The 27292-nt window shown below is 35.9% G+C and overlaps 1 protein-coding gene across 3 annotated transcripts in view; it reads right to left on the minus strand.

Moving 5' to 3' along the window:
• Positions 1 to 5570: 5570 nt before the first annotated feature.
• VRK1 (VRK serine/threonine kinase 1) overlaps positions 5571 to 27292 on the minus strand; it is a 36664-nt gene continuing 14942 nt past the window's right edge. For 2 of the 3 annotated variants that reach the window (XM_026111356.2, XM_064512099.1), the window contains 8 exons: positions 27177 to 27285; positions 26946 to 27038; positions 25843 to 25975; positions 24433 to 24553; positions 23321 to 23379; positions 21984 to 22162; positions 17645 to 17738; positions 5571 to 6919 (listed from right to left, as the gene is read on the minus strand). In XM_026111356.2, the coding sequence (XP_025967141.2) occupies positions 6837 to 6919; positions 17645 to 17738; positions 21984 to 22162; positions 23321 to 23379; positions 24433 to 24553; positions 25843 to 25975; positions 26946 to 27038; positions 27177 to 27285 (871 nt within the window). In that variant the 3' untranslated portion in view covers positions 5571 to 6836. Of the gene's footprint in view, positions 6920 to 17644; positions 17739 to 21983; positions 22163 to 22371; positions 23223 to 23320; positions 23380 to 24432; positions 24554 to 25842; positions 25976 to 26945; positions 27039 to 27176; positions 27286 to 27292 lie in introns of those variants that run through there. The other variant, XM_064512100.1, reaches the window with a different exon arrangement.

Raw genomic sequence — 27292 nt, forward strand, 5'->3', positions numbered from 1 at the left:
TGTGAAGAGTAGAGCAAAAACACAAATGCATTTCAAGACATTTGTCGTTCCTCATTACCTCAATTACAGTTAATGAAGGAATGAGAAGTTCAGATTAAATTCTGTGGGTGAACTTAACAGTTATCTTGCTGTAGTGTGCCATTATCTTGCTGTAGTGTGCCATTTCACTTACGAACTACTCTTGTCCTGTTAGGGCCTCACTTGCGATTTTGCTTCTATCACCTCTCTTAAAGGAGAATTCAGAAGTATGCTAAACAGTCCACGAGTATGAATACCTTTCTTGAAGACAAGGGATACATTTTTGGAGAAGCATAAACTTGATTTTCAAAGATACTGGATAACTGAAGCTCTTATGGGCTTCAAATGATATGTTGGGCAATACCACCTCAAAAAAGTCAGGCTTTCCTTACAAATGACTCAAATTCGCCCCCAAAACAAAGCAGTTTCCACACAGATAAAAAGTATTCCGGTCAGATATGCCCCCAAACACCCACTCATGTTAAAGTGAGAAATTCCCCTCTAGTAAACAGATAAAAGAGCATTCAAAAGTTTCATCAAATATTTTATCTACTCTGATATTGAATAATTCTACAAGGAAGTCATATTATCTTGAAGAAACACTAATAACCCAATGTTTCTTACCCTTCCTTACAGAAGTCACATAAATTTTCCTCCCTTTTGTTTTCAGTACCTACTCCCATGTTAAATGCAGATCTTTTCAATTCAGAGAAAACGGGCTGTAGTCATGCCAGAAATGGATGACAAGTTTCAAAATTGTTTCTAGGAGGATTTTGGCTCGAGGAAGGGAAACAAGCAGTGAGATAACTCACCGCTACACATGCAACCAGCTAATGTATGAAGATAACAGAGGCAAAAAATGTTGTCTGTCTGTAAACTGATATATCAAGGTTCACCTGGTCTGGATAAGAGATGAGCTTTACATTTCACCTCTTTCCAGCTTTGACAACACCAACAAAAACCCAAAGTCTATAAATCATGGATAATCAGCTCTGTCACTAACAGAAGGAAGTATTTATTAGACCATATCCAGATATTTTATCATCATGTTGTCTTCTAAATATGGTACTGTTTACATTATAATTTCCACTACGGTTACTACCAAGCATTATTAGAAGCGAGTCAGGGACTACACGTCTGCTAGCGTAGACCCACCCTTACAGTTCCAAAGGAAACAGTCTCACAATGGCAGATGAGTAAGAAAGCAAGATAAAAGGCACTTTTACCTTTTATAGATACATCTATTTGCTGAAAGGAATTCAGTTTATTAGTAAAACTATTTTTGTTCAGGTTTAGCAGCAGATAAAATTAGCCAGAGGGCTACTTACTTTCAAGTAGATCCAGTGTTTCACTCCTCTCCTGGCAGAAAAGAAAAGGAAAGTACCTTTAGGTTTTCTAGGCATAGATCATGCATTTCTTGTGGTATGAAGTAATTTCTTTTAATATTCTGCTGTGCAATCCACCAATTCCCAGAACTGCATGTTATAGTTTGCATTCTGCACAAAGCTAAGTACATTCCCTTCCAGGGCTCTTTTGTCTTCTAAATGCATCCTCCTTGGTTGTGTTTCCTGTTATTGTGTTCACACTGGTTCTGTATAAATGAACATATTAATCCTTAATTTTCTAGGTTTTTTGCTCAGTTTGCCAAGGAAGGATTTTTCTTTCAGAAGCTGCAGATGCAGGTTACCACTGTGCCAGCTTCTGTCTTGTCCTGGCAAAAGGAATTAGTTCAGGAAAAGTCAAAATGTGTATTTTCTTTTCACTTCTACAATACTTTCTGGCTGTCTCACTGCATTTCAATCACTTTTCTTTCTATCATTATTTATGAAGAGCCCATCATAGCAGCTAAGGTCTGCAGAGTTGGAACAGCTGACCTTTCCAAAACAGAAGGCAGAATTACAGGAGGCGGTCTTTGTCCCACAACTATCTTACCCTTGGGGGAACTCATGAGAAAATGCAAAACCATCATGTTGATTTGTTGTACCATTCACAACGATTAAGGAAAAGCTGCCGGGATGGTCTTTCACTTTAGGTCAGTAGACCTAAATGCAACACAGGAATTAAAAAACATTTTAAAAATCTGACATGGAAACCTGCACAGGCAGGAGATGCTCTAGCCTGAAAGGAAACAGTTTTGGGATGGGGTGAGGTAATACACGGATGCAAGAATGAAGTACAATTGCAACACTGCTGCAGACTGCACCCTTGAAAACACAGGACATCAGTGTAGAGAAAACCGGTACGTGGCATCCCATTAGTGTCCTCGCATTTTTCAGAGGTGTCTGGCTTACTCTGCATCCAGGCAAAATGCAGTTCAGAGAAACAATATATTCCCTTTACTATGCACCCCTTCTGGAAAACAACAGGAAACAAAAATCTATTGCTACAGAGGCATCGTCCAAAAAAATTAAAAATGGCCTAAAATGAAGCAAAAGTTGTTGATTCATGGAACCACCTTTCTAGATCCTCAGCTGCTCAGCCTAGAAAGTACTAGGGAAGAAAACTAAAAAGCTTGGGAGTTAACACGTAGTTGCATAAAGCTATCCATGAGATCCTGGGTAGGACTCTAGGAATTGCTAAACAATAACTGCTGATCAGATCACGCCTGCTTTCTACTTGTCTGTGGAAAATGACACCCACAACAAGGAAATCCTCAGCCACATAAAACAGACTCCTTCCTCCTTTGAGTATTACATCAGTGCTAAAGCCCACTACCCCCAAAGAGAATGGTAGGCAAAGAAATCAGGACTTATTGCCACAGTTTTTTGTATCAGCTTTGATGTCCTAGTCCAGTTACAAACAACAGGGTCTGGTTCATGTTCAGATGGCATGGCTATATGCCTCTTTAGCAGAATTGGTGTACTGTGGAAACTCTAATTTAGAAATTTGACTATACCTCCTTGAAAATGGATCAGCTAAACTGGTTACATAGAAATAATCTGGGACTGCTATGATTATCTATCATCATCCACACAGAGCATTGCAAACCATCTCTGAAACAACACATCAGCAACTAGTAGACTCTGTATTAAAACTATGGTGGCATTAATATCTGATGTCTTCGAAACAGTAAAGATATCTTCTTTCATACACAGAAGAGCCGAAGAAAGCCATTATTTGTCACGGGGTGATCCAAAAGCTGTTAATCTCCTGTCTACACCTTAAGAAAGAAGAGAGGAAGAAAATCTAATTTAAACTAATGCTACCAGGAATAAAAAATTCAGACTGATGCTATGTTAAATTACTCAGGAGGCTGAGATATCCAGCAATGGTCTTAAGAAAAAAAGAAAAATATAGGGTCTATCAATTAGAGAAGCAGTGCTCTGAGCCTATGTGCTGGCATGCTTACAGTTTTTTTAATGTCTGGCAGGATGTTTTACAAACTAAACTCAGCAAGATGACAATTCTACCAGAAGGTGCTTCAGATGGTTTTGCTAATAATTTTGATCAGCTGAAATAGAGAAAAACATCACTTCACTTATTTGGCTTTTCCAGAACCTGTCAAATCTGAGCAGAACCATTAATTGCCCCCTCCTGTATCTCTCCCCCATCCCTCCCACCTTCTTCCTGAAAAGACACACTTCGATTTATTTTTTCTTCAAGTATTCAGCATAATCAGCCTTTTTGTTCCCAAAACTAAGTTTGGTCATTCCTTGTGCACTTCCTTTGCCAGAAGGAAGTACGATTTCTTGAGAATATTCATTGAAGGCTGGGACTGCTACTGCTGCAAACATGTAAGTGCTAACCACCATATATTGGCTTTTGTTTTAATAGCCTTTTAACCAACTTTGTTAATGGACTGAACACAATTTAGATATGGAACTTGGCTAAAATGTAGCTTCAATTGGCTATTAAAATTTAAGAGCCAACTAAGATAGCTAATTACAAAAAAGCTCCAGTGATAATGCTAAGCAGAATTAGTAATAGCAAATGACAGTCTGTCTAGTCTTATTCCCAAAGGGAAAGAAACTCTTAACTGAGAAGTCAACCAGACAACGTGCAGAAAACCTAATTGCATTACTGGTATTATGGCATCCCAAATCTGGCAGCTCACTGGGACAAAACAGTGAGTAAAGTCTGTCAAACTACTCAAAAAAAGAACTGACCTCCTTCTTAAAGCTAGTTTCAACAGACATCAGGTATTATTGTTTGATCTGAACTTAATCAGAAATATTCTTATAAAAACTATCAAATCAGCATCATCTGAAAAAAATCTTATACCTACCCTGAATTTGATTCTCTCTCCAGATATTTGAGATTAGGGAAAAAATATAAACAACAATCTGTCTGCTAAATGCTGAAGCACTAAAAGAAGCATTCTGTGCTTCATTATCAATATCCTCATTACACCATCAGTTGAAGTGCCGACTAGTTCTCCTGTGAAGATTTATCATGTATGGTGGCCACTTTGAAACATAGGTAGCGGAGTCTTTAACATTCCCTACTCAAGTGTCTCCCTGCTGTGCCTGTAAATGTCAGTCCAGTTTTTTCACGGCTGTGCGCACAGATTAGAAACAGCAGGAGAGCTTGGGAGTATGACTACAATACCAGTAAGGACACTTGTCTTCATGGCACTGCTCAAGTGATTCTTGGAATGCAGGACCCTGCTGTTTTCTAATATTTACACACAACTGGAGTCATCAAGAGCAGTAAATGCAGTCCAAAGGCAGCTTGCTTCTTTTGTGTTAGGGGCTTTACTTTCAAATGGGGATGTCAACAAAATCTACTACATCCTCCTCCTCCTCCTAGAAAGTGGTGTATTTCCCCATCACCGTTTTGCAAAACAAATGTAGCTACATATACAGCAGTACAGCAGGTCTTATCATAGCCTTCTACTTGGTTCACCCTGACTGGCCCACACTTTAAAAAACACAGCAGTTCACAGGGAGCCAGAGAAATTCTTGTCTGTGAATAACGTATTTTTGCAGACTGTCTTTTGTGAGCAGAGACGAGATCTGCAATAACATTTATGTAGCGCAAAAACCGTCCTTTTGGTTCTTAGAACACTTGTCAGTAAAAACTTCAACCAAGGCATTTTGGGATGGGCAGAGGGCAGTGGAGGATTTACCAGATCTGCAACACAAAAAATACTTATCAAATATGCTGAAATTTCTTTGTTTATTGGCATTTAGTTTTGGTAGTGTCAAAAGAAAGCACCCTCCTTGAAAACGTGGATGGTAAATAAAGCAAGTTTAGCACTAAATAAGTTACTAAAAAACAAAAGTGTCAAACAATTAAAGTACAAAAGAAGGGTGTTGGCTTTGAATATGCAGTAAGGGCAACAATATAATTTGCTTTCTTGAGAACATTTATTTCGAAGAACAGTGCATCACACTTTTTGAATAAATTGATCTTTACCCTAATTAAAATGAAAGTTCCATTTGAAGAGATTTAAGTGTAACAGGGCCTTCAGAAGTCAAATTTTTACTTCTGAAATGAAAATAATGTTATGTTTAAAGTCTTCAACCACACTTTGCTAGTACACACCTACGCAAAAAGAGAAGACCGTGTAGTGATCAAAACAGAAGAGAGAAGGCACTAGACCTTTTAGATATGTTTCTCCAGTTTTTATTTCAAAAAACCCTAATTTTCTTCTTTTCAAAACCTAACCCCAGCATTCATTCAGCATTTTACGCAAAAACATATTTGTATCAGTGTGTGGCTACTCAGACATTACACAACCAAGCAAGCAAAACACAGGAGATCCACAGAAATACACTTTCTAAGGCTCATATGGATTTCTTCCGATTTGTCAAACTTCATAAAGCAGTCTCCCTGATAAGAATGATGGTCATGCCCAAATTCCATGCATATTTGCAGAATCAAAATGCAAAGTAGTGGGTATTTCACATTAAAATTAAACATTGCATATTTTGACTTAAAACTCTGAAGAGAAGACTTAAAAGCCAGCAAAAAGTGCTTTTAAAAAGATTTTGGAAGCATACTCATTTCTCAACTATTAAAAAAAATCCTGAAATCATTTAATTTGCTATGAGAAGCACAACTGAGTCAAGCTTTCACTAGAAATAGATACCTTATGATACCATTCTTCATAACTTTTCTAGCATTTTCACTAATATAAAAAGAAAACCTGAGGCAAGGCTGGGGAGGGACTTCCCCCCTGGGCCCTGTATTAGAAATTCTGGTCTCTCTCTCAAGAAACTATAAATAATTGGAAAAGTAAAACAAACAGAATACTATGCAAAAAAACTTATCTAAATTCACCTCTCCTACAAAGAGCACATGATGTTGCTGTAAACTGTTTAAACACTTCCATTCTGTAAAAAACTAGAGCGGATGTGAAACTTGATTTTGCTGTTGAGTTTTCTTGTTTTAATTCAAACACTTGAGCAGTACTTAAGAGATGTCTCTATTATTTCAGACCTCTGACCGTGCAATGGTCTAAGCATTCATCTAAGTAACCTCCAATAAGACTATACTCAAAATTAAACCAAATCAGATACAACACTGCTGGCTCCTTAAAAAGCAGCAATAACTAAATAATAAGGCTTTATTTCTACATTTTAAAGCAGCCAAAAGCACTTTTTTCAAGCTTGCCCTTAAGACATGAATTTGTGTAAATAAAAAATAAAAATGCATCTTCACTTCAAAGTTTGCAAAATTTTGCATTTGCGTCAAAGTATACATAAATTATGCAAATATTTTAATAAAACATTTATTTTTCAAAAAACAGGTACAAACAGCAGTCTAATATTTTTACAGGATTTATCATTTAAAAGTGGGGAAAAAAAAGAATCCAGTGCTACAGTAACTGAGAAAAAGAGAGGTGAATAGAAGAGCAACTTATTTTGTTTCATCTACTTCTGGACTTTCTTTCTGGTTGCTGTGCCTTTCTTGGTTTTTGGTGAGGTCATCTTCCGTGTTTTGGTAGCCACTGCTTCTGCAATTCAAAAAGTCAAAACTTTCCATAAAACAAATACCAGAAATGTACCACAAGAAAATAATTTGCAGTATTTTGAATGGACAGGTCAAACCAAATTACTCATTTAGCTTTGATTTACATAATGGAGAAAAAAATACAGAAAAAAATCTGAATATGTTTTAGGTATCAATATTCTCTTGAAAAACACATTATACAATTCAACTTCCCAACCCACAGCATTACACACTTGAGACAACTTAACAGCTCACCTCCACCAAAAGATGAAGGATCAGATCCTCTTCACATCCTAAACTCCTCCTTCCCCATGCACCCCGTTTAAGTTCTGTGATCATTCCAAGTACTGAGCCACCTTTGGTGCTCTTTGAACCTTGTGCTAAGCTGATTCATCTGTCTACTCCAGCAAAGTTTTTTTTTCCTTTTTTTTCTTGGTCTAGTATTTTGATGGTTTAGTGAGTTGCAGTGGCTCAGGCCATTCTGACTGGAGCTCATACCAAAGGTGGTAGAGGGCACACAAGTAGAAAAGAGAAGTAGATTTTTGTTTGGCAGTGGTGAGCTATTAAATCAGTTCAGCTGCCACAGTGCAACTTCACTCTCAGATTTAAAGCTATTACTTGACAATATTTTATCAACAAAGGTAACAAACACAGCCATCTAAATAAGATTCTTAACACAGCCAGCAGGTAGGTTGTTCAATGAGACTAAAATCAAATGCAGTAATAAAAAAACTCCCTGCATCCCAATTTCTTTTCCTGACCACTAGCAGGGAAAAGGAAGAAAAAAACCCAGTTCATTTGCATGAATCACATTCATCTTTGGTCACTTTGTGAGAAAATAAAATATTAAATATAATAAAAATTACTACTATTTTCAGAAAAGGAGTTACCAAATGAAGTGTTTTTCATCTCCTAGTCATAGTATTTTTTTAAAAAATAATTCTGACTTCTTCCTTGAAGTCAGTATGACTAATTTAACTTCTTGCTTGTAAAACTATATATAACCCTACAGGTCCTGCCAACTCTTAATCTGCATTAGTGACAAAGAAATAAAGGTAAGATTGAGTTTCATGGCAGTCTTTAAGAAAGAGGCTGGTTGCATAAGGCAACAGCCTTTGAGCTGTATGAGTCACTAATCGTTCAAGCTCAATGGGTAAGTTCAGAAGGAAGCAAGGAGGCAGAGAACAGTGAAAAATAAACCAAAATAGTCTTGAGTCCACCCTAAACGAAACCACATCAAGAAAAGTGTAGAATCATTGCAATTTTACTTTCATGTTTGTTTAATTTTACATAACTTAATTTGCTCTTAAAATACTGTTTTGAAACAAAAATTAACTTTGAAGAATTTCTGCATACTTGAAAATGCAGAATAAAAAATATTCTTGCTCTTTTTTTTTTTTGGTCCAAAAGTGTTTGCTGCATCCAATATAAAACTAAAAATAGATTTTGCTAGACAATGCATCTTTGATTGATAAACCACTTAAGAAAAACCCTGCCTTTGAGTGAAAGATCCACTCCGGCAAAGCAAAAAAAACCTCCTGAAGACTGCTATATAAAATCAAATCTATTTTGGTAGTTTTACAACTACTGGTAGTTAAAAGCTACACAAGTAGGTACCAAAAATTAAAGGAGTAACTTAACTATGTGAATCATTCCTTCTCCCAGCTAAATTCTGGCTTATCATCAAGTATTAGTAGTTTATACCTTTCAAAGTCACAAAGTATTTCAGCTGCGAGAACTGTGAATTCTAGCATTAAACATATCTTTTGAGTTCAACAGAGCTTTTGAATTGCATGATCTCAGTGGCAGATTAGCCATTAATTGTGTATTCTGTACTGTTTTTTCCTTCTCCTTCTCTCCTGAGATTTATCCCTGGAATTTTTGCACTGCAACAGGAAACATACAAGGACCAAAGTTTTCTCTTAAAAACAAACATACAGCCCCCCCCAACCTAATCTTTTCCCCTTTCATTACTCTTTACCAGTTTTGACTGAGCTAAGTGTGCTTTTTCTTCTCATCTAATTATAGACTGTGTAATGGAGTGCTGTAAAAGACAGGTCAAATTCATGTACCGTTATCAGAAAGACTCCCAATATGAGAACTACAACATTAGCTAGGAAAATATCACTGATATTTGTTTAGAGAGAAGAAAAAAATACATTATCAAATGTTCCGGTTCATAGTTGAGCAATACAGTATTTCACAGGTAATAGTGAAGGACAATACAAACAATCCAACCTCACTTAAACCTAGGTCAGTAAGAGCTTACCCATTTCTAACTGCCCATCCTGGAACACCAAAACGGAGAGGAGATCCACCCTGCCTCCATTTTTTTTCCTTTACATTTACTGCACTAATAAGCTCTTTTCAAGTTTTTTCTATTCAAACCATGATCATAGTGAATCTCCAAGTGGATCCCAAAGAAGTAGATCCTAACAAACAGGAAAAAAAAAATCCTTGCCATGCTCCTTTATTCATAATTTAAACGTAAGCAGGAGAAATACTGTCTTAAACTATCTGATTAACATAATTAAGTTAAACTCAGAACAACTGCTCTCAACCCATAATTAGCTTCAAAGTTTGCTGCTATCTCAGAACTGAAAAATGTCTGTGCCAAAAAGCTCGTCTGCTTTTTCAGAATTAGTTAGCCTGACAACATATATTGCCCACTCCCCACAAACTTTTCTAGTGGAAGAAGTATCAACACTGTTCTCTGAAAACAGGAAGATTCCTGTGTGGGCAGCACCAAATGAGGGTGCAAACAAAGCTATTACAAGCAAAGGAGAGAGCTTCTATAAAATAGATTAAGCTGAATTACGTTGAAACAGCAATTTAAGTGAGGAAGAATTATATACACAGAAATAAAACCGGTGGTGTCAATGCACAGCTTGTTTTCAGACTGGAACAAAGTTCAGCAGAGGCACAAAGAGACCCACAGGCTCTACAGAAATTCTTACAGACAAGCTGACTATTATAGCTGAACCTCTCTATGTAAACAGTATCACAAAGCAACATTACAAAAGAAACCCAGAAGAAGTACTGTGTATAGAGTTGGGCACTATCCTTCAAGAAAGTTCTGAAATAAATGAAAAAGCAATTGTGATGATCATGGCTTCTAGCTCTCTAGTGAGAAAAACTGAAATAATTTAACTGGCTTATCTGAAGAACCTCTTCCCCCCACCCCCCCTAACCCTGCAAAAAAGGAAGAGGTGTGATGGTGCCCTCTCCAAATCTGCAAAAGGTTGCTACAGAGAATGAGAGCAATTTTCACATCCAGCAGATAGGACAACTAATAAGAAGCTTAAAATTGTAACACAGGAAATTTCAATTAGATATTAAAAACAAACAAACAAAATACTCCATCAGACTTTTTAGTGGTAAGGATAGTCAAGTATTAGAATAGGCCTTGCACAAGGATGTTTTAGAATCTCCATCATGGAGGTTTTTAAGAAAAAGTTTATATATGAGGACTACAGATGATCCTGCCTTTCAGCTGGTGAATAGAGCTGATGACCTCTTGATTTCCCTTTTCACCTTGTTTTCTGATTCTGCATGCATCCTTTTAGAAGCACATCTAAATCTTATAAGAGAAATAAGACTGTACTTGAGTCAAAAAAATGACAGTTTCTATTGAATTACAAAGGTTCCTTTAGTAAGAACAAGCAGAGACCAGAGTCCCAAGGTTCCCACTTAATTGTCTGCCTGAGGGAAACGTGGACAGTGAGAGATTCTGAGTGTGAAAACACAGCTGCTGAGCAGATGAAGTTGGATAAGATTCAGGTGTTAAAGGTGACTGCTAGGTTACATCACAGGCTACAACATTTAAAAAACAGAACCACATACAGTTTTTAAGACTCCAAGCAAATGTCACAGTAAGCGAAAAATACCTAGCAGTGGGCATGCTGCAGGTTAGCAACTGCATCACTTGCATATGCTGGATTTACACCTGACAAAGACTGAGGAGTACACGCCAGTCTCTGTGTAACAGTTGAAGAGTGCCAGCAATTCTAGTCTATATACAAGTTCTTAAACTAGGTTTACAGTAAGCATCTTCATTAAACAATACAGCTAACACATTCTGCCCTCAAAAGAAGCATGTGCAGTTGAGTGTATTGTTCTGGTACAGCAAGGTTTTTTTTTGTGTGTGTGCGTGCGTGTGTGCGCGTGCGTGTGTGCACGCACGTGTGCGCGCGCACGTGCACGCACGTGTGCGCGCGCACGTGCACGCGCGTGTGCGCACGCGCGTGTGTGTGCATCTTCGAAGAAACAAAGGTCAACAGATGTGGAGTGTTGGACTATGTGGTGCAGAGTTCTCAAGTGGCTTCTGGTGGAGATGTTCTCAGACTAGCCCCCGCATAGATGGAACTTATTCATCATTACTGTACAAAGATCCAGTGTGGCATAGCAGGACAATTCTGTAACAGAATTGACATTTAACTCTGGCAACTTTATGCCACAAATACTGAAATGCCACAGCTCAGCTGAGAAGTGATGAAGCAGGAATGAAAGGGTCATGATACAACACTCTCCCTAGTCAACCAGCTTTGATCTTACATAGGCCACTGTATCAGATCTCAGCATAATTATTAGTCCAAGAATATGTTCCATTACCATCTAACAAATCAATCAACTAATCGTGGATTTGTAATTTCCAAAGGAGGCAAATTTAGGACTGTCAGTTTTTCAAAATACTTCCACTGACCACAGTATCACTTGTCTTGCAAAGTGTGCTTCAGTCATATTTCAGTTGTCTTTGATCGCATTAAATAATCAAGTCATTTTGCTGGGTGGCTCCCTAAGAAATCTTTTTCTTCATCCACCCTTTAAAAGGGTCCTACAGTCATCAAACTGAAAAGGAAAGACAAGGGAATGGAACCCACACAATTGTTATTTATATGTGGGAGGAATAAAGCAAAAAAAAAAAAAAAAAAAAAAAAAAAAAAAAAAAGCACTGGAAGCTGAAAGAGCACGCTCAGCACCTGGCTGCAAACACCAAATGGGAACTGAAGTCAAGAGGTGCAGCACTTAATGCGAAGTAAGTATCACTAGACTACTGCTATCATATCAGTTTGGGCAGTTCGAATATGGTGCCAAGGAACAGCCATTTCTACTTTGCAGAGATGAAACAAGGAAGAGTATGTAGTCATCTGACAAGCCCTTTCCCACAACCTTTCTAGCAGGAATCCTGCATAAATGATAAAGTCCTGTAGTGTAATGCTTCTCAAAAGGGAGCTTTTTGTTACTTGGAAGCTTGCTGAAGCAACTGTAAGGTCAACAGACAGTAGTTTTAGTTAATTGGCTTTTTCTTTTCTGCCAGCAGTTCCCTTCTCTACAGTAATTCAGAAACATAACTCAGAAATATGAAGAAAGGAAACAAAATATGCACTTGAATTCCAGGCAAAATAAGATTGCAAGATGTGGAGGAGAGAGGGGAAAGAAAGTTTGTAGAGTTGTGGGATGGGGTTTGGCTTCATGTATTCTGTTCTTCAGAATCCTGTCTCCTGATAGATAATACTGCAACAAATGAAGCCTACACATTTCCATAGGAATTATCCTATGGAAAAACATCAGGACACAAGAGCATATTATTCCATGGCTTTATGACTGCATATTTCCTGAAGATAACACTGGGTTTATGAGTTCTGTTAAAAAATACTAAATTGTTCCAGGAAAAGTTGAAATACAGATTTACTTCTATTTATAAAAATAGATTTACTGAAGAGGTTCCAAAACACAATTCTATATACACATATAAATAAGAAGCCACATACAGCATGTGTTTAAAAATAGTCCTCCTTTCCATCGCACAGTGAATTGCAGGAGGAACAAAGGGTTTAATTTAAATATATTACTTACAATCTTGAAAAAGGTTAGAGTTCCCTGCAAAAATCTGAATCAGTGCAGTCCAATAATTTTTTTCCTTCCTGGAGACAAATTTCACTTCCAAATTTTAGATCTACATTTGAATTGCAACACTTATTCAGCATACTGCAATACATCTTCAGGCCACAGAAAAACAACAAAAAAAGTAGACATCACTATTTAATTTTTAAATGATTTAGCTCAGAATCACATCGCAGGAAGAAAATTAGATATTATTACTTTTCATTAGCAGCAAACAAAAGAAAGTTCCCTGATGTGTAACGGAGAAGTTAAGTGTACTTTATATTTTAAGTGTGTTTTAGTCATAAAAGTGGTCTGAAGAAGTTGTATGGAAATAAGCTTAAAATATAAAGGAAGACTAAGTAGAAAACTGTCTTCCAAACAGATACAAGAGTAAACAGGAACATTCTCGCACTTTACATATTGGAAATTAAAGTTTATTATTATCAGCACATGTTCAAGGCACTTCTCAGTGAATTATTTTACCACTTTCAAACTGTCCATGAAAACCATTACTTGGGAAGAACTGCAAAGATGTGTTCATTTTATATGCATTTAATTTATTTTAACCTTCCTACCCATAACACTTAAAGGTCTTTCTACTTAAAATCGCCTCCTAAAACACCTTTTCCAATTTAAATAGCTTTTGAAAATCATCAAACAATTTTTGAGCAGGCCATAAAAAGACAGATTGTTTCATATCACGTTAAATATAGCTAGTGCAAAATACAGAAGCCAGTATGTCAGTATTTCGACAGCTATGAGCAGTATCTCTCTGTTCTAAAACCATGCAGCTTCCTGTTTATTTCTAGACATAACTTAGCAGTGAATGCTTTTAACCTCAAAAACCAGGTAATTTAACTACCATACTAGAACATTTAACTCACAACTTTTCTCAAGGATAAGGGAAGGCTAGGAACGGTGCTGAGTAGGACAGGTCTTCTGGTGACTAGTCACAGAAACCAATATGATATTTTAGACTAATATCTATTTACTCCTAGAGACAGTCGCCAATACTGGTCAGTACCAAGACCTTCACAAAAAGGAACAAAAGAATAATAGACAAATAAAAATATCCTGACCAGTACAGGTTTTGGTAAAAATATTTATACTAGAGTATAAAATTAAGAGAGAGAGAAAAAAAAAAATCTATCTATAATGTGGGCATGGGCAGCGGGTAGAAAGAAAGTGACGCCATGGACAAGCTCAAAAGAACCTTATGATTTGCATTATCCTAGAGCATGATGACAAGGACAGTAATTCGCTACAGATAAAAACTAAAATAAGTGTAAATTTAATCCAATATTAAGTAAAAAAAATCTTGATTGAATCAAGGAAAAAAATCTCAACTAAAGATTTTTTAAGACAATAATCCAGAACATGACTTATGCAAAGCCACACAACAGAAATAAATGTAAAATTAAGTTCCTATTAATTGGGAAATACTATTAAACCTCTATTTTTGAATGCCTTCTAACCAATCCATCAGTATAACTGTTTTCATACCAGTGCCACTCACAGGGTTGTCATCATTTATATTAGAAGAGTGCCCAGAGACCCTGGTTAAGGCCTCATGGTGCTAGATGCTATACAGAAATACAGATGCACAATTCCTACCCCAAAAATATTTACTATTACCAAACCAAAGACATCTTCACACAGAACTTTCATTGTCACGTCTATATTAGAATTTCTCTCTATACTGACCGAATTATGAATCCGAATTCAAAAGCGTGTGTGCGTGGAGAAAGGAGAGAAATTTAGGATTGACGAAGATTGGGCCATATCCAATATTTGATATAGCCCAATCTTCATTAAACCCAAGATTAAAGAAAACTCCCAGTGCTAACAGCTTTGAACTCCACTAGTAGCTTTGAACCTAACAGTGCTTACAAATTTTGATGTAACTTTTATTTTTCCAGCATTCCCTATCCTAACTACCTATTCCATACTTAATGCTGTAGGCATTGGCTCTATTAAAATTACTCAAAGTACTCCTGCAGAAGCACTGCCAGACAAAAACAGTGTATTGCCAAAATCTGATATTTTGCTGTAACAATATCATGATTAAAAGTCTGTGTATTTTACTGTCATACATGAAGGCAGCTAAATACTGAAACCATTCTCAGTATGGAGTTATAACAGAATTTGACAGAGACTTTCTTTTAAATAGAAATCACCTCTTCTGACAACATTTTTCGTGATGGAGAGAGATTGACTAACATTACTTTGACATCATCCATCATGAAAAGCATACATCTTAAAACTCTAGCTTTCAAGAAAGCATATGGGTTCCAGTTACCACCGAAAAAAAGAGGAAATTGGTCATAATCTGCTAATTTAAATAAAAAAAATTAAGCATGTCACAAAATTTTGTGCATCTAATTTTGGAAGTACAAGAGAGTTTTTCCAGTGGGCTTCCTGAGATTCTGTTTCTAAAAAGAAGAGTCTAAGAGTCTTGCTTGCCAACTCCAGAAATACTGATGGCTCACATGGCTGAAAGAGATGGCCTTTACTGTACTCATCTGCAGTGGCCACTTTTAAAACACAGAAGAACTGGGGGAACAGAGGGAAGAAGGAAACAGTGGCACAAAATTCAAAATGCCTGTCCATTCTAGGTTGTATTCTTTCTTCCTCCTCTGTCAGTCTTAGGGGCTCCCCAATCTCAGCAGCAGCAGCAATCTTTACTGACAGAGTCTACAGCCACTACTCACCTTGGTGCACTCCAGCTCCTGCACAACTGCACAACTCTGCCTAGTGGGACCCATTTAATGCTAATTAGCTGAACAGTAAGAGCTGCATCATGCTTCTTACCACTGTTTTAACTACACATACTCACGAAGTGTTTTTTGACTACTGAAGAGTAGATCCTGTCCTGCCATGTTTACACCCATTTTGGAAACCCATACTACTGTTTGAAAACCAATACTATTTTCAAGAACTTTCAGAATGTTCTTGTATGACTAAATTTCAGTTTCTACAAGAATTAAGACTCATCAGGAAATTCTACATTTTAATGGACAGTGAACATTAGTTCTGTGATTAAAAAGTATATTAATTACACAAGGGAGAAAAGTCCATGGTAATACAAAATCAGTCAGATTTGAAGATAGAGTTTTAAACATTTCTATAACAATCAGCTATTTTCAGTTTATGAAAAGCATCAAAATCATGAGATCATAAAACAGTTGCCTCTTCCTCCTACACAGATTTAAGAATCCTATAGTAAGTGGTATAGTTTTTAATTCAAAAGCTGAAGAGAAGGCAATGTGAGTACACACATCAGTTTTCACCCCAAAACATTTGGTACTCACCCCACTTGTTATTCATTAACTTAGGTAGTACAAAAAGGTGAAATTAGAACCATTTCACTTATTACTCTATTAAATTGGCAAGGGAAGGTTTAAATTCAAGTTCACGTCCATCACTCATTTTAACTGCTGGATGCTGAAAATATATAGCCTCCCAAACACATCTAATTAGTCTGAAAAAAACTTAGCATTTACAAAGAGCTGATGCTACTACTTGGACTGCGATTTCTCAAGCTCCCTCTCATTTCAATCTATGAGAGTCTCAGTACACAACCCCAAAGGAAAAAGAAAAAGTATAATACTCATGTGCACCAAATGGCAACCAGTAAGCCATAAGCTATATTTTTAAATATTTTGTTATATGATTCTCAATAAAAATACACTTAAATTAAGAATAAAAGTCAGTATAAAAATCAAATAATTTTATTTCCTTCAAAGAAAATATAATCCAACTAATTACCATTTTTCAGCCACTGACAGACTAGAAAATTTGTAATAAATTGAAGTCAACAATTCAAAAGGCATCTGAATAAGAGAGACATAAGTCATTGATTTTAATGATCAAAATTGTATAATGTTTACAGCTGAAAATGAGCAGAACAGTGCAACCTTCCAGAAAGACAGTGGCTTGATTACTTGTACTTTGCACCACAGTCAATCCGTAGGGTCAATCCTAGAGTCAATCCATAATTCACCAGTAATACTACTTTTTTTTTTTTTTTTTCTTTAAACATTACAACATTTTCCCACCCTGCCATACTACTTCATCACACCTTTTTTAAACAGGTAGATCTGTTTTGAGGTAGAATCAAGTGTTGGACTGCTACTGTTTTATTATTTCTAGACTACTCGACCATGCATAACATTTGGCCTTTTACTTAAAGCCTGAACGAAAAAATTTCTAGAATAAATATCTTTGTAATTAATTGAATTCAGTTCTCATGCACATGAAGGAGCTACAGGTCAGAGCCAGGAACAGTTTGACCAGACACTTACCACAAGTTTACCCTATACAGATCTACTGAAGAATTCTGATTTTGGATTTGCAAGATCCTATACCTACTTCACCTGTCTATGACTTTTTCCAGAAAATACTGCCAGCTATGCCACTTGTATCAAATTATTAAAAACCTAACTTCAGCATGGTCTATCCTTGCAGCTAATCCTTTCCTTGACTTTAAATACACTCACTCTTGCAAGTGGCTGCTGCTAGCCTCTGGCTGTAACACACTGTGATGAAGAGGTCCTGAAGAGTCGACATCTTCTGACATTGAACAGGACAAGACAGGATAGGAGAAAAATAAGAATGGAGGGGAGAATGAATGATGGCAGAAGGACAGGGTGCAACCACCATCTTTTATCAGCCAGCATTTCTACCAGCTTTATGTAACATATTACTAGAGAGAATATATACATAGAAAGTTTGAATATTTCAGTATTAAAGCTAATCTAAAAAGAAAATACAAAAGACAAAAGCATTTCAACTGCTAGAGATAAACAGCACATGTGGCTATGAGGATGGTCCTTTGACTTACTAGAAGAAGTAGGTTTCTTTTTCTGTGGACTTCCTACATCTTCCATTTCTGCTTCAGTGCTCTCATCAGCTGCAGCTGCTGTCTTCCTTTTCTTCTATAAAGAAAAAAGGCAGTCGAACTCAAGAGCAGGAAAGGCCACACAACTGCATAAGTTACTCCCCAATTTTAAGCATTATTTCCTCAGATATTATAAAACACCTTCATTTGTAGAGAAAAGTGATTCATATATTAGTGCAGAAGTTATTCATGCTAGGCAACAGTCAATTTAAAAGTTCAGTTCCCCTGTCTATATATCAGTTTAAGAATTTATACTTTAGTGTATGAAAACACCAGTTTTTATGATCAAAACCTATTTTTATTTACTTTGAATAACTGTTATGAAAGGATCAATCTGAAAAATCTTAACACAGAAAAAACACTTTATCCAAAGTTGCTTTTAATTGACTTTTTTTTTTTTTAGAGCAATTACACCTCATTAAGTTCAAGTTTATCTGAATCCATGCTTCTTAAGGCTTTCTTTGCACAGCTTAAAAGTAGCTAACACCCACTGACAGTACATTATTATTTTTTCTAATAGCAACTATGGGCTCTGTTCCAGAGCGAGGTACTTGGAAAAGCTGAATTGTATTCAAGGTACATTATCTTAAAACCTCTAAATGGATAGAACTGTTATTATCTGTGTATTACAATTAATCCTACTATTGCAAAGTATTCTTAAGGTGGTTATGGAAAGATTATTTTTTAAAGCCATGTCATTTTTGCAAAGGATGAATTGTCCTATATCTATATCAGAGAGACACAGATGATAACTTTGATGAACAATGGAAGAGTTTACCTTTCTTTTTCCATTTTTTTAAATTGTGTAAGACTGCACTGCTTTACTAACACACCTTTAAAAGTGGTTACAACTTCACATAGCTCATAAGAGAAGGGGAGAGTGCATTACATCCTTCTTTTCCAAAGTGTTGCTTCATGATTACCATCTAAACCCTGCTGGGATGAACAGATTGGTTCGATAATTACATACAATAACTGCAGTGGGCAGGTAACCCTCAGCTGGCACAGGGCAGCTCCCCTGTGAGAACTTCCATATGCAAACTGCACTGATGGAGTGCATTAGGTACATCTTTCCTGCCGGTGCACAGGCCTGATTACCGCCAGCCAGGACTCCAAGGTTAGCATGTCAGCAGATTTGTGATGCATTAGGCAGGAATAAACACAGACACTTTTGTTCATTCTGACCAAAATTAAGGAGGACTATTTCAGCGCTGTACTGCTTTTATATGAGAGATAATGCATTCCTTCCAATTGTCCTAGAAAAGATTTTAAATGCTTATCATAAAAACAGATATCTAATACATGCTATACAAAAGCAAAATACATTTATCTTGTTTCCAAGCTTATTTAATAAAAAGTGGTTTCTTAATCTTGATGCAGGTGAATTACATAGCAATAGAAATCAGGCAGCATTCATCTAACAAAAGCAACACCTGCGCATCTGAAGCCGAACATTATAAGGAGCTACAAATCACTAAAATCTGTATTTCTCCAGTTTAGTTTACTCCTGATATTTCCCAGCAACTGGTAAGTGATGTTAGTGTACTCAACACTGGGAAAAAAAAAGAAAGAGTGGTTCTTGCTCTAAATAATTTAGTCAAGAGTTCCAAATACTGCCTTCAACGCATGATAGTGGTAGCTTCTTGTTTTGCTAGAACTGTTACAAAATACCACACACACACACGCCAACATGCAAGCATTATACAGAAATGAAAGAAACTCCAGGAGAATTTTGCACTGTGTTTCATTTACTTATACATCTGGAGAAACTTGAGTCATGATATAGAGAATAAAATGTTAATTTTTAATATAGCAAGCATCTGTGAGTTTGAGCCAGATACCAATACTGCAGAGTGTCTGAGATTCCACAACCACCATGCTTATATGCAACATATAGTGCACATCATGACTCAATTAGCTATACGAGCTGAGTGCACTGGAGGATCCTACATTCAAATAAATTATTTAAACAGAAGCTAAAAACAATTTCTTCTAGTTATGAAACAGCGTAACTTCAGAACGCTGAATAACACTGAAGAAAGGTGAATATTATGGTAGATTGCCCCAAAGGAATTAGAAGGGTGGGTTGTCTTAAGAACTGTCATGATTAAAAGATCAGTACAGAAGAAACACCATAAATCCTCTCTCCCAGAGGTCAGCATCTTCTCAAAGGTGAATGCCAGGCTGCATTTTAACTTTCCAAATTAGATACTAAGCATGCCAAAAGAATTCAGCAGGTGCTAGAAGATCCTGGCTTTCAGAGGTGAGATGCTGCTGATCAATGGCACATTCTACCTGTGGAAAGCAGTTTAACAAAGTTTGGAACTTGGAGCTTATTTTTAAAATACTCGGTCATCAAGTCAAGCTTACTGTCACAGTGGAAAATGTATACATTTTTAATTAGTATAATACTTTCTTCCTCTGTGAATCTAAATGCCCAGCTATTCTCTAGTCCAGCTCTCTCTTGACTCCCAGCTAACACAAATCTTGGGTTCTCATTCTCCTAGCCTCTCACTAACACGATACCCTCTAGAAGGAAAACCTAGCAGCATCCTGGCTGAAAATATCAGTTCCCAAACATATTCTGCGAAGAAGGACTTCTTGGTGAGGACCTACATTCTACTTATTCTTGAGATCCAAGATATAACCCTGGAAAGAGGAATGATTCAATCTATTCTTCTACCCTAGCCTATAGCCACAGCTGTTACTAGGCCTAGAAAATACAGCATAGAAGCAAGAGTCTTTTGACCTGGTATTTGGTCAAGAGCAAACAGACTACATCAACCCGATTTCAAGCAACCAATCCTATTCTGCCTGGGCACTTTAGTCATAGCTAGCATGAATTATCACTGCAGTATGAAGCAGACTGCTGAAAAGAATTATGCAAAAGGACCAGCAAGACCTATTATTTTATTTAAGTGACCAAGCTGACCATTCGCATGATGCCTCAAAGTTAAAACATACGAAACCCATTATAATAAGTCTTAATTGATGCCAACATGTAAGAACCTAAGGAGAAAGATTATCTCACTCTTTGGGAATGGTTTTGACTGAAAACAGCTAAATAAGATTTTTGAAGTTTTATTCCATTGGAAATGTGCACCAGGCATCTCTGCTGGACAAGGACATAAAAGGTCACAGATGTTGGCTCTGCAGCAGACCAAGTTATTCAGCAAAGAAGCCAGCCAAACATCAAAAACAGATTTTCTCCAAAACACAGGTCTCAAGCCATGTAGATCCACAGGGGGGGAAGAGAAGAATTTATGCTAGTGAACTCTCCTTTTGGACCGATTATACTTGATTCAACAGAAAATATTAGTATAAAGGTCAAGGACATACAGTTTTAGCCAGAGTACTATCTCCTAGTCAAAGAGAACTGAGAAAAACTAGAGGTATACACATAAGATTTTAAGGACTTATAATTTGTGTTTCTGTTTTGTGTTTCTTTGCCCATCTTTTACATACAGCTGATCATGTCACTAGGCAGACAGAATTCTTGTACTATTATCCTATAATATAATTCTCAGCTCCCTATAGTTTATGCTAGAGGAACTAAGAAGCTGCCCACTTGTAATTAGCATGCACAAATAAATGCACTTAGAAGTGCAGGATAGTATTTATTGTTCCCCTATTTCTCCATTTTTATTGTTATTATAAACCATTTTAACATACTATTTCTCCAACAAAAAAAGTTCTCCTGCTGTATTCAAATGTGCGACACAATTTAGAGTTTAAAGGCTTCTTACATACAAGGAATAAAATACCTGTAGTCTACCATTATAATTAAGATTCATACATAACATACTAGATAACTGTGATTCAATACGGAATTCCAGTACCAAGTACTTGATATAAACATGTGTATTTAAGACTAAGCTTTGAACTAGTCATGGAAAGGAAATTGATAAGAAAATAACAAGACTTATTTTACCTTACATGGATTTTGGCCCATCTAGAGAGTTTTAGAATTTTGAGAAAGGTAAGTAAATTAACTGAATGTTCATCTGTTCAAGTGTCATTACAACTAAATACGTATTCTGTTACCAAAGGTACTATTTGTTATTTATTATGAAAGTACACCTACAAACATGATTCTACGTAAAGCTTTCGTAACAATTTGTGAAGTTAAAATTACAGAAATAACGTATACAAGTAGGCCTTAAGCAAATAAACATTTGGCTATTTGCTTATTTCTTACTTGATGTAGCTATGACACCTACTTCCGATACCACTCTAATTCTTCTGCTTAGTTCAAAAATGCTTAAAATTTTAAAGTAAAAACCTTTTGCAAGGGCTTTGTTTGCAAGTCTCCATTCTCTGACAAGCCAAAGTCAAGTACTCCATCATCTCTTTGCCCAATGGCCCTGAGGCCTTGCAGAAGTATTTCTCGGAAATGCTGATATACAGGTTTCTCTTCATAGCTCAGTAGCTTCACCTTTTCCATATATTTGGCTATTTCATCTAAAAAAAAAAATGGTACCTCAAATTAATTGTTTGAAAACATTTTAATCATTAGCTTCTACCACAAAAGAGTCAGAAATTATGCATGCACTACCTATACTATTTTTTGAAATGGTTATTGATAAACTCATAATTATGACTTCATTACAACACATTTTAGAGAAAAAAAAATTATACCAAGGTTCATTACCCAGTGATAACAGCATTGCTGTTTCTTATACATTTATTGTAACGAAGAAAACAGTCAATCATAAAAAATGTAACAGACCAATCTTCACCAATGAATGCTTATTTACATAATATTTCTTACACCTATATTTTAAAATGTTGAAAAGAAAACTCATTGTCATCCAAGCACTTCAACAGTTAAAAAAAGAAAGAAATATATATAAAAATAAAACACAGAAAACAAATTTAGACATCGAAAAACCATGCAAGCAGCACTTGACAGAGAAAATCCTTTACTGACCACCAGGAGTAGCTGGAAACAAAATATCTAAGTTTCTCTTCCCAATAAAGTGCATTTCTTCAGAAGCAGAGCTTTAAGATAAAATCCACTCAACAAATCACCAATGCCAAATAGAAACACTCCTCTAGAATTCAAGTTTGCAGTACTTTGTATTTTAAAATTCTAAAATTCAGCTGTGAAAACTGACTTATACCTTTCATGTTTGCAAATATGTAATTCCGTATAGCTACAGCCAAAAGGAAAAGACTCTAAACTATCAAAAAACTAACCAGTGCCACTGTTTTTGCTGAGAAAAGTTAAAAAAAAAAAAAAATGTAAACTCCAGTAACCAAGGGGGACTTGAAGAAGCAACAGATGGAATACCATTCTTGTTATATACCTCTCAGAAAAAGTTGCTGATAATCTGATGACTCCTCACCTTTTGTAGCAACTGAGTTAATCTGTTTTCAATTGAATTCAAAGTAATGTAGCCTACCTCTGCATACTCTCAATTTACCCCGTGTAAATTGGCACTTCAGAGCTTCTACCAAATCTCTGAAGTGCTCTACAATTTGGTGATGGCACCCAAACAGGCTGATGAGTTTTCTTTTTCTTTATTAAAACAAACAAACAAACAAACAAACAATTTAAAAACGTTTACCAAGTGGTATAAAACTTTAAGTATTACTATTTAAAATAGCTCCTCTTACCTGGTTTATTTTTCCCTGGAAAACATTTGTCCATCAAATCTGAAATATTATCTCTACATCTGAAAAACAGAATTATTCAAAATTATTATTTCTTTCAAGTTTTTAATACTTGCCCTAGTTTGACACACTTCCTAAGCACCTAGTTTGGGCCGCTGCCAGAAGCAGAAAACACTGATAGATGAACCTTTAGTATGACTTAGTATGAATGCATTTTTATTAGTACAGTGCCTTTGAGAACCTGATGAATGCAAGACATGCTATCTGAAACAGGATAAGCTTTTGTTCAGTAGTTTTTGGTTCTTATAAAAGCAAGTAAGTGGAAGACTGAAGGAAGGGAACTGTTCCATTTTAAACTCTCACATACCAGTGCCCTCATCTCTTCCTGCTAGAGGACTCTTTCTCAAATTGTTACTATTCAGAACAGCTTCCCTGCCAAATCAGTAACTACAAAGGAAAAAGCAAGCTTTGCTTACTGATGGAGGCAGAAGAATTAAAAGTCAAGAGAAGGAAAACAGATAACAAGTACTTGTGAATGAAACAAACTGACGTGCTGGGACAGTTTTCTTGATATTGAGCATCTGAAAAGAGAGGTTTGAGGGTCGGGGAAAGGAACAAAACGAAAAAAAACAAACAAAAAAACCCACCTAAATCCACACTAGTAGCCCTCTAGCTGGGGCAAAGAATTTGAAGATCTAACTTTAGCTCTGCCCTCTGCCACAGAGTTCAGGGCACAATCCTACAAAGGTTACCCAGAACCTGTGCTATCGTTTCACCTTCTGTAAAGCAGGACTAACTGTTACCTCCACGCTGATAAGAATGCTGTGTAGTATTACCACAGTGGTATTCTAAAACAACAGTACTGTAGCATAAATAACCATCTCACATATCCAAAAAGATGAGAGCTAGAGGAGAACTTGGAACAGTACAACTAAACAAAGTTTAATTATAAGCCAAGAATACATGGGGCATGATGAAGGCAAACTGGGGGGTACACACTATGATACCCTACTTACCAGAAGGGAATACACTAAAAGTACAAGACACTTATACACTCAGACATTTTCATTCCTATTTTTTATTTCAAAAGAGAAAGAAAACAAGGAGTTTCTCACCTGATTTTTGAGTCTTTGACAAAGTTTGGATCTTTCAAATTATCCTCCCATGGCAGATGGCCACTAAGCCAATGAATCATACAGTAACCTAAGATCTCCAGATCACCACGTCTTGATGGAGCTAAATATACATACACACATAATAAAAAACAAGAACTGTAAGAGCAGGTGAAAAAAAAAAACCCCACATTTTAACAGCTGTTCAAACTTGCAAATGTGGCAAGACAATAGAAAGCCAATGCTGACAATGTAAAACTACTCTATCTGTTGATTCTTTTTGACTTTTTGTTTCTTTTAAGTGTGAAATCAAGGAAGAGAAAAATATTGCTCCTACATCTAGAAGGATAACTTCATTTTCAAGTCCTTTATCAATCTCTTTCTTCTACTCAAGGATATGACATGCTACAGTTATCCCAATTTGTGAAGCTTTTTAAGTAGTTGGACTGTGAAAAAAATAAAGCCCATTAGTGAAGTGATCGACTTTCTGTTCAAAACAGTTTTTAACTTGCCCTCTTCTAAAAAAAGAAAAAAAAAGAAAGAAAAAAAAAGTCTCAGTTCCCAAAATAATTATTCTGCAACATTGAAATATTGCATGTGGCCTGAAAACCAAGCAGAGTACAGTGAAATATCACATCCTTAAGTCTTGTCAAAAAGACCCTACACAGATATTGACCACAGATTACTCTTTAAAAGGATATGTGGGCTAATCAAGTCATCTTTGTTCAGTCAGTTTTAAGTATAGGATAGGTGCAACAATTCATACTGAAGAAAATATTAATTTTCAACACTGACATTTTTGCAAGACATGCTTTTACATTTTTCTGCTAATTAAACAAAATTTAAGAATGAAGAAAATAAAGTTGATGTTCATTCAGATACAGTCCTGTCACTTTCATGTTCAACATATTCTCACTTCTTGCCTTTTGATGTTCAGTGACTATAGGCATAATTACAAAATAATAGTGTTGTTAAAACATCATCTAAAAACTAAATTATAAACAAAGTGAAGTATATTGTACATCTTTGCCATGAAGAAACAATCGTCACATTGACAAAGGGAACTATTTATCCCATAAAAACAGGCCCTGTTTTTATGTCAAGCAATATTTCATTTCTACTTAAAAGGCAATACACTTAACATCTTATACACTCTTCAAAAATTAAGGAAGTTATGTAAGAAATGTGGACTAAAAAATAGAGTAAATTAATACCAAGGCAAAAGCTAGTAAATGTAGGAAAAAAGTAAAAATAAATGCCAACATAGTTCACGGACAGAAAAAAATATATATTATTATAGATTCAGAAACTTTGTTGTTTACAAACATAGGACAACAAATAAATCTTCTAAATTTATTTTTAAAAGAACACACAAATGCCTATCACTGAGAACAAAAGTTTTTGCATCCTTACCCACACCCTTGTGTGCATCAATACTGGTATATTCAATAGTTCCATCATGACACCTTTTAGGATCTTCTTTATATGCTTTGTGAACTCCTTCAGGACAGTATCGGTAGGCAAGCCCATAATCCACCAAGTATACCTAATAATTTCCACACACAATTCAAAGATGAAAGAACTACTACAAATACAAAAATACATAAATAGAACCCTCAACTGTTCTCATAACTTCTTAAAAAGAATTATACTTGGTCAATTTTTCAGCTTAAATGATCCTTTCTCAAAGCTTTATTCAGATTACTTTTGTCATTTTCCACAGAGCAGTCTGTTCTGGAAGTCATTTCTTGCTGATGCAGGGGCCAAGTACAGCAAAATATTCAGTTGTTACCACTAAGATTACATACAATAAAAAAGACTCAATGTTCATACAGAATTATAAATATTCTTACTGTCCTACCTTCCTTGAATTCAACTGTCCTGTTTGAATACTAGACTTAAAACCGTATTGTAAAATATCATACCTGCTATTTTTACTCACTAACACCACGGTTAGTTTAAGAGAACTGGCGCTATTTTACTCATTTAATAAGCTAAAATATTTAGACAAGACGACATACACACAATTCTGGAACTCTAATATGCATTTTTTTGAATAGTAAAGAGAGTTAAAAATGCAGAAAAATGAAATACTTCTGCAAATCAAGTGGAACAATCAACACTTTAAAGACCAATTTTTCCAAGTAACAGAACACTTATCTGAGGGATTTCTTGAACAAAGGAATGAAGGAACAATGCAGACAGGCAAACATAATTTACTGGAGTACTATATAATTTTAAGCTTCCACCTGCAAATACCTATTTGAGAGTCAATTTTTTTTAATCATGAGAATTTCTCTAGAATATTATTTAGGGCAAATAGTCAATTTGATAAACTGTCCAGCAGATTGCATAAAAAATGTAGAATATTAACTAGATATAAATGTCAAGCAGAAATAATGTTACTATATACATTTTTAAAAATGAGCTTCTGCTAGATTTCACAGGTTCAAAGCACTTCCATGAGTTGTCAAACAAAGGTTTAAAACATGAGAAAAAAAATGCATCTGAAATACCTGATTAGGATTCTTGTAACTCAGAAGAAGATTTGAGGCCTTGATGTCTCCATGCACATATTCGTGTTCATGGATATATTCCAGAATATCAAGCTAATAAAACAAAATATAGTCATATAAGTGCAGTACCCAACTCCAACCAGCAGAGGACCCGTATTCAACACAAAAGTGTGATTTAACAGAAAAGCTTATCTGAAGAAGTTAGATTATAAAATTCTTTTTTAAACTTACTATTCTCAGGCCTAACTGTAGTACAGTTTTGTGGGCAAATCGCTTTGCATTCTCTTCATATATCTTCTGAAGATCTCTCCCAAACCTGTCCATTATCATAAACCGATAGCTAAATT

This window comes from Dromaius novaehollandiae, chromosome 5 (genome assembly GCF_036370855.1).
Source record: "Dromaius novaehollandiae isolate bDroNov1 chromosome 5, bDroNov1.hap1, whole genome shotgun sequence".
NCBI lineage: Eukaryota > Metazoa > Chordata > Aves > Casuariiformes > Dromaiidae > Dromaius > Dromaius novaehollandiae.